The 17,633-nt window shown below is 33.0% G+C and overlaps 1 protein-coding gene and 1 pseudogene across 1 annotated transcript; both read left to right on the forward strand.

The window, feature by feature from the left end:
* Positions 1-4,333: 4,333 nt before the first annotated feature.
* On the forward strand, positions 4,334-8,619 carry LOC133705923 (transmembrane 9 superfamily member 2-like; annotated as a pseudogene).
* Positions 8,620-13,341: 4,722 nt separating this feature from the next.
* Positions 13,342-17,021, forward strand: LOC133705754 (serine/threonine-protein kinase BRI1-like 2). The gene is given in 1 exon segment (XM_062131140.1): positions 13,342-17,021. A coding segment is annotated over 1 exon segment (3,405 nt). The 5' UTR covers positions 13,342-13,496; the 3' UTR covers positions 16,902-17,021.
* Positions 17,022-17,633: the final 612 nt, after the last annotated feature.

Below are 17,633 nucleotides of genomic sequence, written 5' to 3' on the forward strand. Positions count from 1 at the left end.
AAATATTTTTTAAATTAATTTATATTTTAAAAATATTAAATTATTAATTTTAAAATGTTTTTTTTATAATTTTAATATGCTGATGTTGAAAAGAAATCAAATAAAAAATATATTATTTTAAATATATTTTTAATTAAAAATTATTTTAAAAAATACCATACATCATGTTACTAAACAAACACACGTCACATTACTAAACAAACACTTAATATGATGGCCCTGGTTTAATCCATGCGAGGTATTGTATATTTTAATCATGTCATTTTGTCCTTTTATTTTGTAAAGGGATCTAGTTTTATTTTATTGGTTACAATAGAATTCTAAATTAATGTAATGCAATAAGAGAATGTGTTAGTGTCGTGTTATGATTTTTTTTCTTAATCAAGACATGCAAACATATTGTTTACCTCTTAATAAAACAAATTAAAAACTATATGAATTTAATAAAATAAAAAAAGTTGTTGGTGTTAGTTAAATGTTTAAATAAACAATTGATTTTTCTTTTAAAAGTGAAAGGCAAATCATATATAAAAACCTAGCATTGACTTTTCTTTTTAGTTTTGATGTTTTCGTTTTATATTTTCTTTTAGTGTTGATGAACTAATTTATCAACCCAAACACACCCTTGTATCATTAAAAAGAAACACGAAATTTAAACTGGAAAAAAATCTCTTAACTTCGATATATTTTCTCCAAGAAAATAAATTTTTGAAAATTTTTTTATAGAACTCTCCTGTTGAATTATGCTTGCTGACATCAAAATTGATTTGTTTGTGGATAAAATGTGGCTAATTGATAATCTTTCCTCTCATGCACCGTTTCCCAAAGAGTTTTTATTTGGTTTTTTAAACTTGAAGACTAAAAAATAAACAAAACTGACTCCTAGATCAAAATTAAATTTTTAAAAACTTTGAAATCATCATTTTTTTTATGTTGTGATTCTTTCCCTTTTAATCCTATTTTTATACTATAATTGAAATTTTTATCTAATGAAATAGGTTATAAAAGGATAAGATGAAAAAAAAAACATAAACAGATTCAATCAGACAAAAAGTATAAGAGTGAAGTTAAAACTAATAAAAATAAAAAAAACAATTCAAGAGGTATATTGAAATTGTTTTTATTCTAACTGCTATATTATTTTAATAAGTATTTTTTTAATTTATATCTCAATTAATATCCCTCTTCCATGATTTTTTTTATTTTGTTTATTTAACATTTTTTGAGTAGTTTTTTTTAAATTATTCTGTATATATTTAATTTTTAAAGATATTATTTTAATTAATCTGTATTTTTTTTAATGTTTCATATAGATTAAATTTATTTTTTTAAAATAATAGATAATATTTATAATATGGGTAATCTATATATTATTTTATTCAGTTAACTTCACATGTATGTCTATTTTTATTATTGTCTAATTGAATAAAAAATTATTTCAATAAATAAATTCAATAAACACAAGGAGGTAAATATTCCATGTTGCAATATCAAATATTTTAATTTATATTTATCATTTAATTTTTTTAGTTTTATCTATAATTATCGTTAATGATTTTATATAAATTTTTTGATTTATATTTAATTTTTTTATATAAAAAAACATGCCAATAAAACTGGCATGTCTTATTTTTTTTTATTGAAAAAAATTTAACAACCACAGTATAGCGCAAGTAAAGTAGATAGGATAAACCGCCAGTGGCGAAAAACCATTTTCCACCGGGGATCTAAATTACGAATCTTGAAATGTTGAATAATGCCACCGCACAATGAAATATTTTTAATTTGGGATTACGGTAAATAAAATACAATAAAAAATATCATAATATTTTATAAACCATAAGAATAACTTAAAAATATAAATATTTATTTTCAAGATGCCAGGACAATTAATTAGTTTGGAGATGTGATGATTTTTTTTTAAGAGTATAATTTTTTTAAAGCATAAATCACAATTTTAAAATAAAAAAATACATGCATTTTATATAGATTCCATGTAAAAAATCAAAACCAAAACCACCTTCAAACTAACATTCGTGATTGCGATTGCTTTTTAAATAATTTTTTATGTTAAAATACATGTCAATGATATTTTTTTATTTTTTAAAAATTATTTTTGATATCAACACATTAAAATAATTTGAAAATACTAAAAACATATTAATTTAAAGTTAATAAAAAATATCAAAATACATGTCAATGATATTTTTTTTATTTTTTTAAAATTATTTTTGATATCAGCACATTAAAATAATTTAAAAATACTAAAAACATATTAATTTAAATTAATAAAAAAATTTAATTTTTTTTAAATATTTTTAAAACAAGAAACAAACATGATATATATATTTTAAAACAACCCACCGCACAATGTACTGTTATCACCAATCAACCAACGAAAACAGTTCAATTTTTCTCTCCTAATTATCGATTTAAACCACTACGGTAACTATGCATCCATAATAAGAAATATGAACTTGAACATATACAGTATACCTGCCCTGAAAAAAATATACCGTATACATTGAAAATTAGAGTTAAAACTAAAATAAAATGAAAACTAAAATTAATTGGAACGTAGAGCAGCGCAAGCCATACAGAAAAGGAAAGTTACCTTGCAGAACTTGAGCTGTCATCAAGGGTAGAAAGGAAACATGATAAAAAAAAGAAGGCAGAATTAAAACGTTAAAATCTCTCATGAGACACGACCTCAAACTTGCTGCGATTCCAGTTGCCTGTGATTTTTTTTTTTTTTTTTTTAGGATTTTAACTCTTAAGGTGTCCCCCAATTTTGAAATGTAATTAAGCATGAAGTTGGGCCAATAAATCCAAGCTTTCTTTTGAAGTGGGCACAGGTACTCACAAATTATATATAAATTTTTTAAATGTATTTTTTTAATTTAAAAAATCTAAATTCAAATAAAAAAATCTATACACATATATAATTAAATAAATCAAGACACATACATGTTTAAATAAATTAAAAAATTCATTAATGATACTTAAAAATAAAACTTAATAAATCAAGAGACAAATATAAATCAAGATATTTAATATTGAAATACATGATATTTACTAGGTTGTATTTATTACATTTATTTTTTATTTAAGTAAATGATAATATAAATATAGATATAAATTAAATTGATCGAATAAAATAAAAAAAACATCATGCAAGGTTGCACATATTAAAAATATTATATAAAAATATTTTTTATTTTTAAAAATAAAATTCATCTAAACAAAGGATAAAAATATATAGATGAATTAAAAAAATAAATTTAAATGTACAACTAAAAAAATAAACTTAATTTAAGGGTGTATTTGTTTTTCAAAAAATGGTTTTCGAGAAATCACTTTTCCAAACTTTCTTGTGTTTGTTTGATATTATAAAAGTTAGTTAACGGAAAATACTTTTCAGTTAAGAGAAAAATTTAAAGATTTTCAGGAAAGTATTTTTTTTTATTTTGGACGAAAAACACTTTTCGGAAGTTATAAAAAATTTAGAAATGTTATATTATTTGCTAATTATATCAAATTTGATCCTCAAATTTTTTATTGCTATATATATTTTGTTTTGAATATTATTTTTTTCATTTTCATTCCTTGAAAATTTTATATTAACTTTGGTTCTTATTTTTATAATTATTATTTGCTTTTCTATTATTATTTTTTAATTAAAATTTTTTATCTATCAAATTTGATCCTCATTCTTTTGATTATTACTTATTTTATTTGAAATAATTTATGAAATAGTAATTATTATTATTTTAATTTCTTTATCTTTTAATTTCTTTATCTTTTATATTTGATCTCTATTATTTTAATTATTATTTATTTTATTTGAGATAATTTATGAAATTATATTTTTTTTCAATTTCATTCTTATTCAACTTTTTAATTTGTAAGATTTGTTCCTCATTATTTTAATAAACTTAAAAAAAATAAAACATTAATAAGTTATTTCCCAACTCATTTTCAATAACATAACTAAATATTGAAAAAAAATTTCCAGCTTATTTTCTATTACACTATTAAACATCAGAAAATAATTCACTTTTCTGGAATTTATTTTATAAAAAACTATTTTTCAGTAAATAAACGAGACTAAAAGAAGTTCTCCAAACAAAATTAAAGAGAGATGAATTATCAATTCAAATATAATTTAAAAAATTTAAAGGAAACATCATACAAAAAATCGTTAATTATTTTTTTAAAAATTAAAAAAAACCTGAAAAACCAGTAGATAAAATAAATAAATAAATAAAATTTTACACGGCACCAATAATACGCGAGAGAATGCTCACAGCGTAAAAACCCACGAATTTTAGATAAATACTTAATTTGTTAATGTTAAAGTCAACAAAGTAATGGCCTTCCATTTCCATATCCGCTTCCACTGCTCTTCCCTTCCTTCATCTGCCATGCATGCTCTTTCTGATCACACATACAAGCAGGGCATCACACTTTCTGAAGGTCTGTTTCCTCTCTTTATACATCGTTTGAAACAATGTTTGGTTTCAGACTTACTTACTCGATGGGTTTTTTCTTTTTATGTATTTCATTTCACTTCTCTGTTGTTGGATTCATATTTAGTCATGTTTTCCTGCCGTGTACAGTGACATCCTCTCTGGGGTTGGATAGATAATTTCTAGTTTTTACAAGACACGAGTATGAATAACGATAAAGATGACAATGTTTTTAGGTTGAATTAGGTTCATATGCGGTATTTTCTTTTTCAATGGTGGAAAAATGGGAGAATTCTTGGTGATTCTTGTTGCTGCTGCTTTCATAATAAGTTGCGGGGGTCAAGTCTAGTCAGACGTATCTCATCATCGCTATAAAGCTGGAGATCTGATCCCTTGCTATGCGAGGGGAACTGGTCCATTTCACAATCCCAGGTACATGTCTCAATCTCTACATCAAGGAATCTTAATTGCCTTATTTTACTTAATATGCATGCACTACATATTTGTTCTCCGTGTATGTAGATCTTTTGTTTTGTATGTTCTTAATTTGGATCCCTAATGTTTTAGAACTTAACCGTTTAATTTACTTTGAGCTTGTCTTAATTTGGATCCCTAATGTTTTAGAACTCAACCGTTTAGTTTACTTTGAGCTTGCATTCATGCATTTCGTTTGTGAGTATTGGTTTGAGTTGATTGCTTGTAAATCTGGAGGTTTCATCTTCCTTTTCAGTTGACTATCAAATACATATTTAATACCACAATTTTTTTCTGGAAAAAGAATGTGTTTTCATGCATATCATGCCATTCAATTATGTAGAATTCATTTTTTTTTTTTAAAAAAACTAGTGATTAACCATCCCTATTTTATTTGGCCACGTATTTTTTTGATCTCATGCTGGAAGATAAACAACGAGGTAGTATTCTCTATACAAAAATTTGTGGATGTTTGCTTGTCTTTCTGATGAACGTATTGGATTGAGTTTTCCTTGCAGCTCTTTGCTTGTTTCATATTTAATAAGGTCTTATTAATTTATATTTGCTAATAGTACACTGCATTTCTTACTTTTATGATGCAGTGACATATATGGCTACTATGATCTTCCATTCTGTCACCCACATTTCATCTTCATCTGCACTAATGTTCTTTAGTTTTGACCTTATCTTCTATCAATCTTGTCATGTATTGGTGCCTAGTCTATAATGGTTGGTCAATCCTAATGACGCAGGTTTTGTCAATGAGAAGAAGCAAACTCTACGTGACATATTGACTGGGGATCAATATTTAACTTCTCCATACAAACTTGAATTCCTAGTAAATGAAGATTCTGAAGTTGTGTGCGAAAAGAACTTGACAAAGGAAGAAGTTTTGAAGTTCCAAGATGCAGTTGCGAAGGACTATTACATTCAAATGTACTGTGATGACATGCCAATTTGGACATTTATAGGAAGAATGGACATCAAAAAGAAAAGATATTTTCTCTACATGGATTTACATGGATTTTGATTTCAGCATATATTACAATAAGGAACATCTGATCGAGATCTGCTTGAACTGACCTTTCTGATTGTGTGGAACTGATTGAGGAAAGGGAAGTTCAAATGAAAATGAAATATACTCTGACATGGAAGGAAACTAGCAGCCCCTTTGAGAAAAGGATGGAAAAGTACTTTGGTGATTCCTCACTGCCGTATATCTGGGAGATCCATTGGTTTTCAATCTTAAATTCATGTGTTACTATTCTCTTCCTAACTGGTCAGATTTCGATGTATTACCTGTGAATCCTTAAGAAAGATCTTGAGTAAGAATATCATGAATCTGTGATGTCTACCCAAAGTTCAAACTATTTTTTTTTAAATTCTTTTTTTCCTTTGGATTATTGAACTCTCTTACATGCGTTTCCATGATGAGGAGTTATTTGACAACCAAGACAAGACGGGATGGAAGTTTATCCATGGTGATGTGTTCCGATACCCATACTACAAGTCATTGTTTGCTGCTGCTGCTGGTTCTGGAACTCAGTTGTTTACCCTGTATGTCCATGCTTTGAAATTATTCACCCTGTATTCTCTAATTTGATTAAATTATCTTAAAATTATTGATTATTTTATGCTACATCATCAATCTTAAATAATTTACCTTGATATTACTTCATTCCTAGTGCTCTAACTTTTGTCTCACATAAATTTTCAGTACAATACTGGTATTGATACTAGGAATGACTGGTGCATTTCATCCATACAAGCAAGGATATCTGTTTATTGCACTAGTGGTCATCCGTGCTCTCACATCAGCAGTTGCAGGTTATACATCAGCCTATTTTTATGTTCAGCTTGAAGGGACAGAATGGGTATGCTCTGATGTAAAATCTCTATTACAGTATTTGAATTTGATGCATGTCATAGCATGAACTGGTGAACTGATTAGGTTTTTCGAATATCTGAACAGGTGAGCAATCTGTTGCTTACAGGACTTCTTTTCTGTGGGCCTTTGTTTGCGACATTCTGCATCCTTAATACCACCGCAATTGTTTACAAAGCAACTACAGCATTTCCCTCTGGCACTATTGTATTCATCTTTCTTATATGGATTCTAGTTGCATTACCATTGTTTGTATTGGGTGGGATTGCTGGGGAAAATTGCAAAGACAAGTTCCAGGCTCTGTGCCGCACCACAAAGTGCCCAAAAACTATTCCGCTATTGTGTTGGCATCTGCTGGGTTTCTTCGTTTCAATGTGATTCTCAATGAGCTTGATGACATATTTGCTAGTGCTTGGGGCCACAATATCTATTCCATATATGGCTTCCTGTTTCTTCTCTGCACACTTCTGCTGATTACCACTGCTTTGGTTACAGTGGCTTTGACCTACTTTCAGCTTGCTGCTGAAGACAATCGATGGTGGTGAAGGTACACAAATTCCTTTTGCTTTACCATTTTAAATTGCATTGCGTAAAAGAGGTCTCTATGTTCTAGTTTGCTGGGAATTGTATTGCATAAAAGAGGTCCCAAGGTTCTAGTTTGCTGTCATACAAATTTGTTTTTTCTCCTGCTGCCTTTATTCCATTCTCTGACAATGTGTTTCTTAATTTCACAATGAATGCTTCTGATGGTTAAGACAGACTGCATCTTCAACTTTTCAGTCCATGAATCTACTAACATTAAGAATTGTAAAGCAAGTTTCTTGGTGCTAAGTTGTATACAGTGCAGAATGACTGAGCTAGCATAACAGCATTACAACTTGTTTAAAGAATACATATTTCAAGTTATCATTCAAGGTTGTTAGCTAATTTAAACCTGTTGTTTCTGCAGTTACTGACCCCTTTTCGATATATTGATACATTTGGTTTATTGATTGGCCCTTATCTTTGCCATATACTAATTTTCCATCCTGAATTCCTATAAAACACCCTTACACACAAGGTTAAGCAATCAATTCCTTGCACTATTAAATTTTTAATTAGAAACCTCCCTTATGCACAATGTCAAAGAACCACTACCTTGTGCTATTAAATTTTTAATTGGAAGAGAGAATGGGGGTAATAGGGTGTGAACTCGTGACCAATCATTTTTGTCTGGTTTCTTGCAATTATCTTTCTACTTTGGGTACATGGTTTGCATTTGCTACACTATCTTTCTAATGCTGGGGACGATTGGTTTCTTTACCTCCTTGCGTGTATAGTCCGTTACATATATGGGTCTAGCATATGTGACTAGCTTACTGATTCGGTAGGTTATTCATTCACCTTTTCATCAACAGATTTTGTGATCGAGAAAGGTGTGTGATTTTTTTGTGAATTCTTATTAGTGGAAGCTCAATTATGATTCTGTTGAAAGGTGGCTATGAGAGGGCCGCAAGTTTTAATGGAATAGGAGACAAAGCTTCTCAGGCTCTGGAAACAGTTTGCATGTGATGGCATTATGAATTTTTGGCATGTCTGTAAAATGGAAGAACATTAATCTAGGGCCATCCTTGTCTTCCTTGCACAGTGTTCTCTGTTAAAAAGATGTCTTGTAAATTAGCTTCAATCTAGCCTTGTTAAGCAGTGATCATTTAGAACTTTCTTTGGATGGCAAGCAAGAATTTTTTGGCAATGAGCAAGCTCTTCGAGAAAGCAATGGAGGGAATGGTTTATTTCCATTTCCCAACAACAGCTCACCGTTCGATGATTCTCATGGCAGGTCTTTCTCTTCTTTCTTTCAGTATATCATTAGAAAAACTTAATGGACTTATATGCTTTACATAACTGGGAATGCAGGATGTTTTTTATCCTCAACGCACAAGTATCCAAGGGAGGATCGGTTTAAAATGGATCTGGCTTCACTTACATCCCACACGCCCACACCTATCCAGGAATTTTTTGTCCAACAAAATGCATTTCCTAACACCAACGCCACTTTTTTTTTTTGGAGAATAATAATAATAATAATAAAATAAATAAATAATAATTATTACTATTATTATTGCTATTAACTATTAATTAACAGTAACTAAAAGAGGTTTGATGGATAGTGTTTTAATTGTTATTTTCAATTTTAATTTTTAATATCATCTTACAACATTAAATTGATTAAAATTTGGACTTTACAACTTGTTTTTATTTGAAATTTATGGGGTCATTTTAGTTTCGTGACCCGAGTCTCAGGTTTGATGGACTAATATGGATTAACTCGAGTTTTTTTATTATGAATTTTTTAATTGAATTTTACTTTTAATTTTATCTTTCAATATTTAATTAATTAAAATATTTAGTTGATTAGAAAATAAGTTTAATAATTTGTTTTGATTTGATTTTTTAGAAGTTATTTTAGTTATGACTTGAGTCGCGTGTTTGAAGGGCTAATTGAGTGTGTTTTTTTTGTTTTTATAATTTTTTTTAATTTCATCATTCAATAATTAAAAATTTATTTTTATAATTTATTTTAATTTTTTTTATAAGCTATCTTAGTTTTATAGTCGGATTTTTTTATGAGCCATCTCAGTCTTATATGCGATTTAATCTAATATGTTCTCATTGTTTTTTTTTAATATTTTGAATTATTTTTAATTAAATCATGTTTTTATTGGTGGTTGTATTGTATTAATCCAGTTTATTTTTTTTAAAAAAACCGTTCGGAAAAACATGAGTAGTGTTTATTTTTATTTTTGAAGTTGATACAAAATCTGATCCGATTAGCGAGGCAGTGAACTAATAATATCCTGAATACCGTTTGGATTGTGTGCATGCATCCTTCGCTGCTGGGTTTTTTCGGGAATCAAATCTTGTTTATAGAAACTGAAATCGGATATTTAAGTATACCGTCAGCATTCGAATCTGTGCTTTAATAATAAATTTGAGTCAATTACGAATTTGACCTAGTCTCCAGATATAAGGAGTGGAAAGATAACGGCAGCAAGCAGTGTATTGTCGGAGGGATCTTGTAATTTACATTTTCAACCTCAATCCAGGTCGTCCATTTCAGTGAAACACGTATAACCAATTTCGATATAGGGTCCGTCAATATCATTTTCTCAATATTTTCAAAATTACTTTGTTGGGATAACCCGTGACCGAACCTCGAGAAAAGTCAACAAGAACCGAGTCCAACAAATGATTGCACGCCGAGGGACTAATCCTTCACTATTCGAAGCGAGAGAGAGAGAGAGGAAGCTAAGGAAATGAGGCTTTCGTGGTCATCACCAATCATTTGGATTCTGTAAAAATCTGCTTAGTGGGAAGTGTCTATTCCATGGCGTGCCATGGACGACATTTTAGTCAATAAGTCCCTTTTATCCACTCTTGACAGGTCGTGTCGAGGACTGTGATTCACAAAGTTTTGAAGGATCTTTTGATTAAAAATAAATTGAAGTAATATGTTTTTATGTTTATAGTACCGGTGCATTAAAAAAAATAAAAAGTATCAAATTAAAATTTTTTATTTTTTTCTAATACCCCCTTTTCTAATGCTATTTATTTATCCTGGATGTTTTTGCATCAAAAGTCACACCCTGTTATTACGTGATTGTATGTTTGTGTATCCCCCAATCCAGGGAAACAAGATCTGTAAAGCAAGTCTTCGAATCATTATAAAAGCATACCGTCTGGTCAAGTTACTATTAGGAGTTACAGATTCGATTTTCTTTCTTCTTCTTTTTTTTTTTAAAAAAAGAAGAAGATATTAGTATTAATTGAACTAAATTTTTTCCGACCATCACAAAGCTACAAGATCACACCAGGTAATATAAAGCTAATCGATAAAAAAAATACTAGCCATTGGATCAGGTTAGTCGGTCCATGTACATAAAATCTTGCTACTTTTTTTTTATCTGAAAATAAGAGATGTCCCTGAGCTATAATATTTATCATACAAATATATTGCATCAGGCGAGCCCCGGGATCCATGTGGAAACTAATTTTGACAATTATCTTTATATTCTTCTTTTTTATATATATAAAAAAACCTCCAAACTCACCGTTTATCTCGTCACGAACATGATTGATCTCTAAATAACTACCCCGCGCGTGTGCGCTTGGCAAAAAGGAATGGCCTTTTTCTTTCATGATTTGGAAATAGCAAGCAAGGTAGCTCATACGATGATGGATCTGTGTACAGTGTCTTTCACACACGATGATAATTGCGCCCCTAAATGTTGATTAGATTTGAATTGACAAAAATCTTCCATGAAAGCTGTGAGAAACAGAGGAGGCCTCCAGCAGAGTAAGAAGATCGAGGCTAATCATATATTTAGACGAAGAAATTTAGCTGGATGGTTAATTAGTCGGTATAGATGTTCTCACTCCATCATTTTCCTGAGCAAGGCAGGTGTGTTCGATTCTGAAGAGGAGGACAAAAGGGTTTGTTAGGGTCGTATAAAATCGGTCAAACATCCTTGTTTGATGGTACTCTTGAAGCCTTGAGCCGAGAGCAATGTTTTTCTTACCCCATCATCATGCTAATTATTAAAACGATCGGCACTACGTCGAGCATTAATCATGACAATTTCCCTAAAACATCAAACTGCAATCCACCATTGTCATGATAAGATCTCTCTCTCTAACATATTCTTGTGCATTTGATAATCTTCTTCTTCTTCTTTTTTTTTTAAAAAAGAACAGAGAGAGAGAATACTCTATGATTCGCAAACAATTGAACCATCTTTTACAGGTAGAGAGAAGAGAAGATGATCCGATGGGAATACATATATTCAAATGAAACAAAGTAAAAGTAGGACCAAAGGTCCAAAACAGCCATAAAGCTGAAGTTTTTAACGTTGAGATAAGAGAATTTGAGCCGAGCAAAGGGGTGTGAGGGGATGAACAGTGAGGCAGAAAGAGGGTCAGCCCAGCTCGCACGTCAAAAGGATAGGCAAAAGGAAGGACCAAAATGGAGGCATCATCACCTCCCATGGCAATATGCCATTAACCCACCAGGCCTCATTGAGTTGTTCCTTTTGTGGGCCTATCTATCTCCCTTTAATCTCCTTTTTTTTTATTGTCTCCCACCTTCGTATTTTAATTTCCAGCGGGTAACATCACCTTCACGAACAGGTGCATCGAAAAACTGTATCATTGATTCCATCCCCGTAATTCAGCATCTGGGACCCACACGACAACCATAATCTCTTTTAAATTCTGCCATTAACTTTAACCAATCAGTGTAATTATCTTTATTCATCTCGCGTCAAAATAAAAAAGATTCTCAAGGAAAAAAAAGTTGTCGAGCCACGCAAATTAAGTTCTACTTGCTGCAGAGTGTATTCGTTTCTGTTTCTAGGTTATTTTAAAAATATAATTGATTTTTTTAGTATTTTACTATCATTTTAAATTATTAATATTAAACATTAAAACAAATTATTTTAACATATTTTTAAATAAAAAATATTTTTAAAAAATATGCCACACACACACACACACACACATATATATATATATATATATATATATATATATATATATATATATATTCGCGTCTCGAAGTCAAGATTCTTGGTTGAGTTTAGCTGTGCAATTGTTCAATACCAGATATTTATAAAACAATACACATGCATGGTTCAATAACAAGGTTTTTCGTTTTTGTATTTCAAAATTATTTTTAAAAAGTTTTAATTTTTATGTAAAAAATTTATTTTTTATATTTTTAAATTGTTTTGATATGTTAATGTTAAAAATAAAAAATAAATATTATTTTAATATATTTTTAAATAAAAAATATTTTAAAAAATTATCAAAAAGAAATAAATTAAAATGCAAGAAAGAAAAAAAAATCATTTTATACTCGAGAAACGATCGTAGGGGTTGTTCATATGGGGACCTGAAAGGGAAATCTCTGCAATTTTTATAAAGGCATCTTACATTCTGAATGTATCCGCCAAGCTCATATCGATGTCATCACATTTCTAGGGAGGAGACATTCTCCCACGCCTCACTGACAGACAGTGATCTTGGATCGAGCAAAATCCCCCCCCTTTTTTTTTTTTTTCCTTTCTTCCCCATCTCTCTCAACAAAAAGCAGCCGATCCTAGATGGACCTTGTCTGCGAGTCCCCACTAGTTTTGACCGGAAGTCAAATCAGCCCTCCCACCATATCCTCTCGATGTCTGTCTACGAGTTTCTACTACTGTAGAAAAGTAGAGCCTTGTGATACTTGCAGAAACTTATCTCCCAATTCCATTTTCTCTCTCGATTCTTCAAGCATTTTGGGTATCTTGTGACCGATTTTATACGAGATTAAATCTATACCTTCAATCCAACTAAAAATAAAATACAATAAGGAGGCAATCAAATCAACCCAGGGAGGTTCTTTTCTTCTTTATTCCCTCTCCACGTTCCCTCCTTTTCCATTTTGTTAAAAGAAAAGAAAAAAAACCATAATAAAAAGCAATCCCTTTTCCTAAAGCTTTCCCTCTCTTTGCGACATCAACGACAATTTCTCATCATATTCACCACTTTCTTTCCCATCTCTCTCTTTTCTATACACTACACTACTCAACACTACTACTCTCTCTCTCTCTCTCAACTGTTTTTTTTCCTGCAAATCTCTTGTTTCTCCAATGGAGAGTAACCCGGTTCAGCTTTTCCATCATCTTGCACTTGCACTCCTTCTCTTCGTGTTTTCTGTTTCGGTTTCCGTGACCGAGCAGGGTCCCGTTCCATCGATAAGGACCGATGCTGCAGCCCTTCTTTCATTCAAGAAGATTATTCAAAATGACCCAAATAGAGTTTTATCAGGGTGGCAGATTAATCGAAGTCCATGCAACTGGTATGGTGTCTCTTGCACTCTTGGAAGAGTCACTCATCTTGATCTTAGTGGAAGTTCTCTTGCTGGGACCATCTCTTTCGATCCTTTATCTTCTCTTGACATGTTATCTGCTCTGAATTTATCTTCGAATCCGTTTACTGTAAATTCCACCTCTTTGCTTCACCTCCCATACGCACTGCAACAGCTTCAGTTATCTTCTACTGGACTTGAAGGTCCGGTTCCTGAGAAATTTTTCTCCAAGAACCCGAATCTTGTTTACGTAAACCTTTCTCATAATAATTTGTCGTCATTACCAGATGATCTCTTATTGAACTCTGATAAAGTTCAGGCACTTGACCTTTCTTATAACAATTTTACAGGGTCCATTTCAGGTTTGAGAGTTGAGAATTCCTGCAACTCCTTGTCGCAACTTGATCTATCGGGAAACTTTTTAATGGACTCCATTCCTCCTTCACTTTCAAATTGTACAAATCTCAAAACTTTGAATCTTTCGTTCAATATGATCACAGGAGAGATCCCCGGGTCTCTAGGTGAACTGGGCAGTTTACAGAGATTGGATCTCTCTCACAATCATATCTCTGGTTGGATTCCTTCTGAGCTGGGAAATGCATGTAATTCACTTCTAGAACTTAAGCTTTCATATAACAACATTTCAGGCCCGATTCCTGTCTCCTTTTCCCCTTGTTCTTGGCTGCAAACTCTTGATTTGTCTAACAACAACATATCAGGGCCTTTTCCAGATTCTATCCTTCAAAATCTTGGTTCATTGGAGAGATTGCTGATAAGTTACAACCTAATTTCTGGATTATTTCCAGCTTCAGTTTCTTACTGCAAAAGCTTAAAAGTTTTGGATCTTAGTTCCAATAAATTTTCTGGCACCATTCCACCAGATATATGCCCAGGTGCAGCCTCTCTTGAGGAGCTGAGATTGCCGGATAATCTCATTGAGGGAGAAATCCCAGCACAACTATCACAATGTTCCAAGCTGAAGACGCTTGATCTCAGCATAAACTTCCTTAATGGATCGATCCCGGCTGAGCTTGGAAACCTCGAGAATCTGGAGCAGCTAATAGCATGGTATAATGGTCTGGAAGGGAAAATTCCACCGGAATTGGGCAAATGCAAGAATCTGAAGGATCTAATTCTCAATAACAACAACCTAAGCGGCATAATTCCAGTTGAATTATTCAGTTGCAGTAATCTTGAATGGATATCTCTCACAAGCAATCAATTCACAGGTAAAATCCCAAGAGAATTCGGCCTTCTGTCAAGGTTAGCGGTCTTGCAACTAGCGAACAATAGTTTGAGTGGAGAGATACCGACAGAACTAGGAAATTGCAGCAGCTTGGTTTGGTTGGACTTAAACAGCAACAAGCTCACTGGTGAAATCCCACCTCGACTTGGTCGGCAGCTGGGGGCAAAAGCATTGAGTGGAATTCTGTCCGGAAACACTTTGGTGTTTGTTCGGAATGTGGGGAATTCATGCAAAGGAGTTGGAGGTTTGCTGGAATTTGCTGGAATCAAAGCCGAAAGACTTTTGCAGGTACCAACTTTGTAGACTTGTGATTTCACAAGATTGTATTCAGGAGCAGTCCTGAGCCTTTTCACACAATACCAAACACTGGAGTATTTGGATCTGTCTTACAATGAGCTCCGAGGGAAAATTCCGGACGAAGTAGGGGAAATGATGGCCCTCCAAGTTCTTGAATTAGCTCATAACCAGCTATCTGGAGAGATTCCTGCATCACTTGGCCAGCTCAAGAATTTGGGTGTGTTTGATGCATCGCATAACAGATTGCAGGGTCAAATCCCAGATTCATTCTCAAATCTATCTTTCTTGGTGCAAATTGATCTTTCAAATAATGAATTAACTGGGGAAATCCCACAGAGGGGGCAGCTCAGTACACTTCCAGCAACCCAGTACGCAAACAATCCAGGACTTTGCGGGGTTCCACTGAACCCGTGTGGGAGCGGAAACAGTCACGCGGCATCTAATCCAGCCCCAGATGGTGGCAGAGGAGGTAGAAAGAGTTCAGCTACATCGTGGGCTAATAGCATTGTCTTAGGGATCCTCATCTCCATTGCTTCCCTGTGCATTTTGGTCGTGTGGGCGATAGCGATGCGTGTGAGGCATAAGGAAGCAGAGGAGGTCAAGATGCTTAATAGTCTGCAAGCATCTCATGCTGCTACAACATGGAAGATTGACAAAGAGAAAGAACCATTAAGCATCAACGTTGCTACATTTCAGAGGCAGCTGAGGAAGCTCAAGTTTTCTCAGCTCATTGAGGCCACCAATGGCTTCTCTGCAGCCAGCCTTATTGGGTGTGGTGGGTTTGGAGAGGTGTTTAAGGCCACATTGAAGGATGGTTCTAGTGTTGCAATCAAGAAACTGATAAGATTAAGCTGCCAGGGTGATCGAGAGTTCATGGCCGAAATGGAAACTCTAGGGAAGATAAAGCATAGGAACCTTGTTCCTCTTCTTGGATATTGCAAAATTGGTGAAGAGAGACTGCTTGTGTATGAATTCATGGAGTTTGGAAGTCTCGAGGAAATGCTACATGGAAGAGGAAGAGCACGAGACAGACCGATTCTAACTTGGGATGAAAGGAAAAAGATTGCCAGAGGTGCAGCCAAGGGACTTTGTTTTTTACACCACAATTGCATCCCGCACATTATTCACCGAGACATGAAGTCAAGCAATGTGCTGTTGGACCACGAAATGGAAGCAAGAGTTTCAGATTTTGGAATGGCAAGGCTCATAAGTGCACTTGACACACATCTTAGTGTAAGCACACTAGCAGGAACGCCGGGGTATGTGCCGCCTGAGTACTACCAAAGTTTTCGGTGCACTGCAAAAGGAGATGTCTATTCGTTTGGTGTTGTCCTACTGGAACTCCTGACAGGTAAACGCCCCACAGATAAAGAGGATTTTGGAGACACTAACTTGGTGGGTTGGGTGAAAATGAAGGTAAGAGAAGGGAAACAGATGGAAGTGATAGACCCAGAATTTCTCTCCGTGACTAAAGGAACTGATGAAGCAGAGGCAGAAGAAGTTAAAGAAATGGTTAGGTATTTGGAAATATCATTGCAGTGTGTTGATGATTTTCCTTCCAAGAGGCCTAGCATGTTGCAAGTGGTGGCCATGTTGAGAGAGCTGATGCCTGGATCAGCCAATGGAAGCAGCAACAGTGGTTGAAAACTTGAACATTGTGTATTGTTTGTGGATCATATAGTGTAAGAAGATAAGGTTTTCAATATCTTATGCTAAGTTTAAGAATTTTCTTGTATCTAATTTGAAAATGTTTTAATTTTGCTTTGTTGATTAGTGCCTAACAGAGATTATGATCATATCTTTGGTCTCTTCCTCATGAAATGCAAGACATTGTATAGAGCCAGATATCCTGACATCTGCCAACCAACCTTCATAATCCTTAAATTTCTGCATCCATCTGTTTACCTTCCCCGTTCCCAGTTCTCAAGATTAACATCCTAAAAAATGGGATCCCCACCCTGTACATGCAAACAACATCAAGAATTGCTCTCTTACCAGAACCTGTTGTTGACAATGATAGATCTTCTGAGATGGAAACTTTGTGCAAGGAAAAATCGGATCAGCCATCACCATCATCATCTAGTACCCTGCCACTGCCAATAATATTGTCAATTTCAAAAACAAGAAATGCCATAATTGGGTCAATTGTGCAATGTGGATATCTGTCAAACGAACAACTTGATGCCACTCGATCACAACGACTTGAACTCGAAGTTATCAACACCCTGTTCATGATTAGATTATGTAAGGAAATGCTTGCGAGAAACCCTGGTCACCTCTGTAATCCGGGGATTTAAGAAATGAGAGGGCAGAGGGTTTCCACTTTTGATTAGCTCATGGCCCAATGGGCCCATCAATGTTCTTGATATCTTGGCT

The sequence above is a fragment of the Populus nigra genome, chromosome 10 (assembly GCF_951802175.1).
Source record: "Populus nigra chromosome 10, ddPopNigr1.1, whole genome shotgun sequence".
NCBI lineage: Eukaryota > Viridiplantae > Streptophyta > Magnoliopsida > Malpighiales > Salicaceae > Populus > Populus nigra.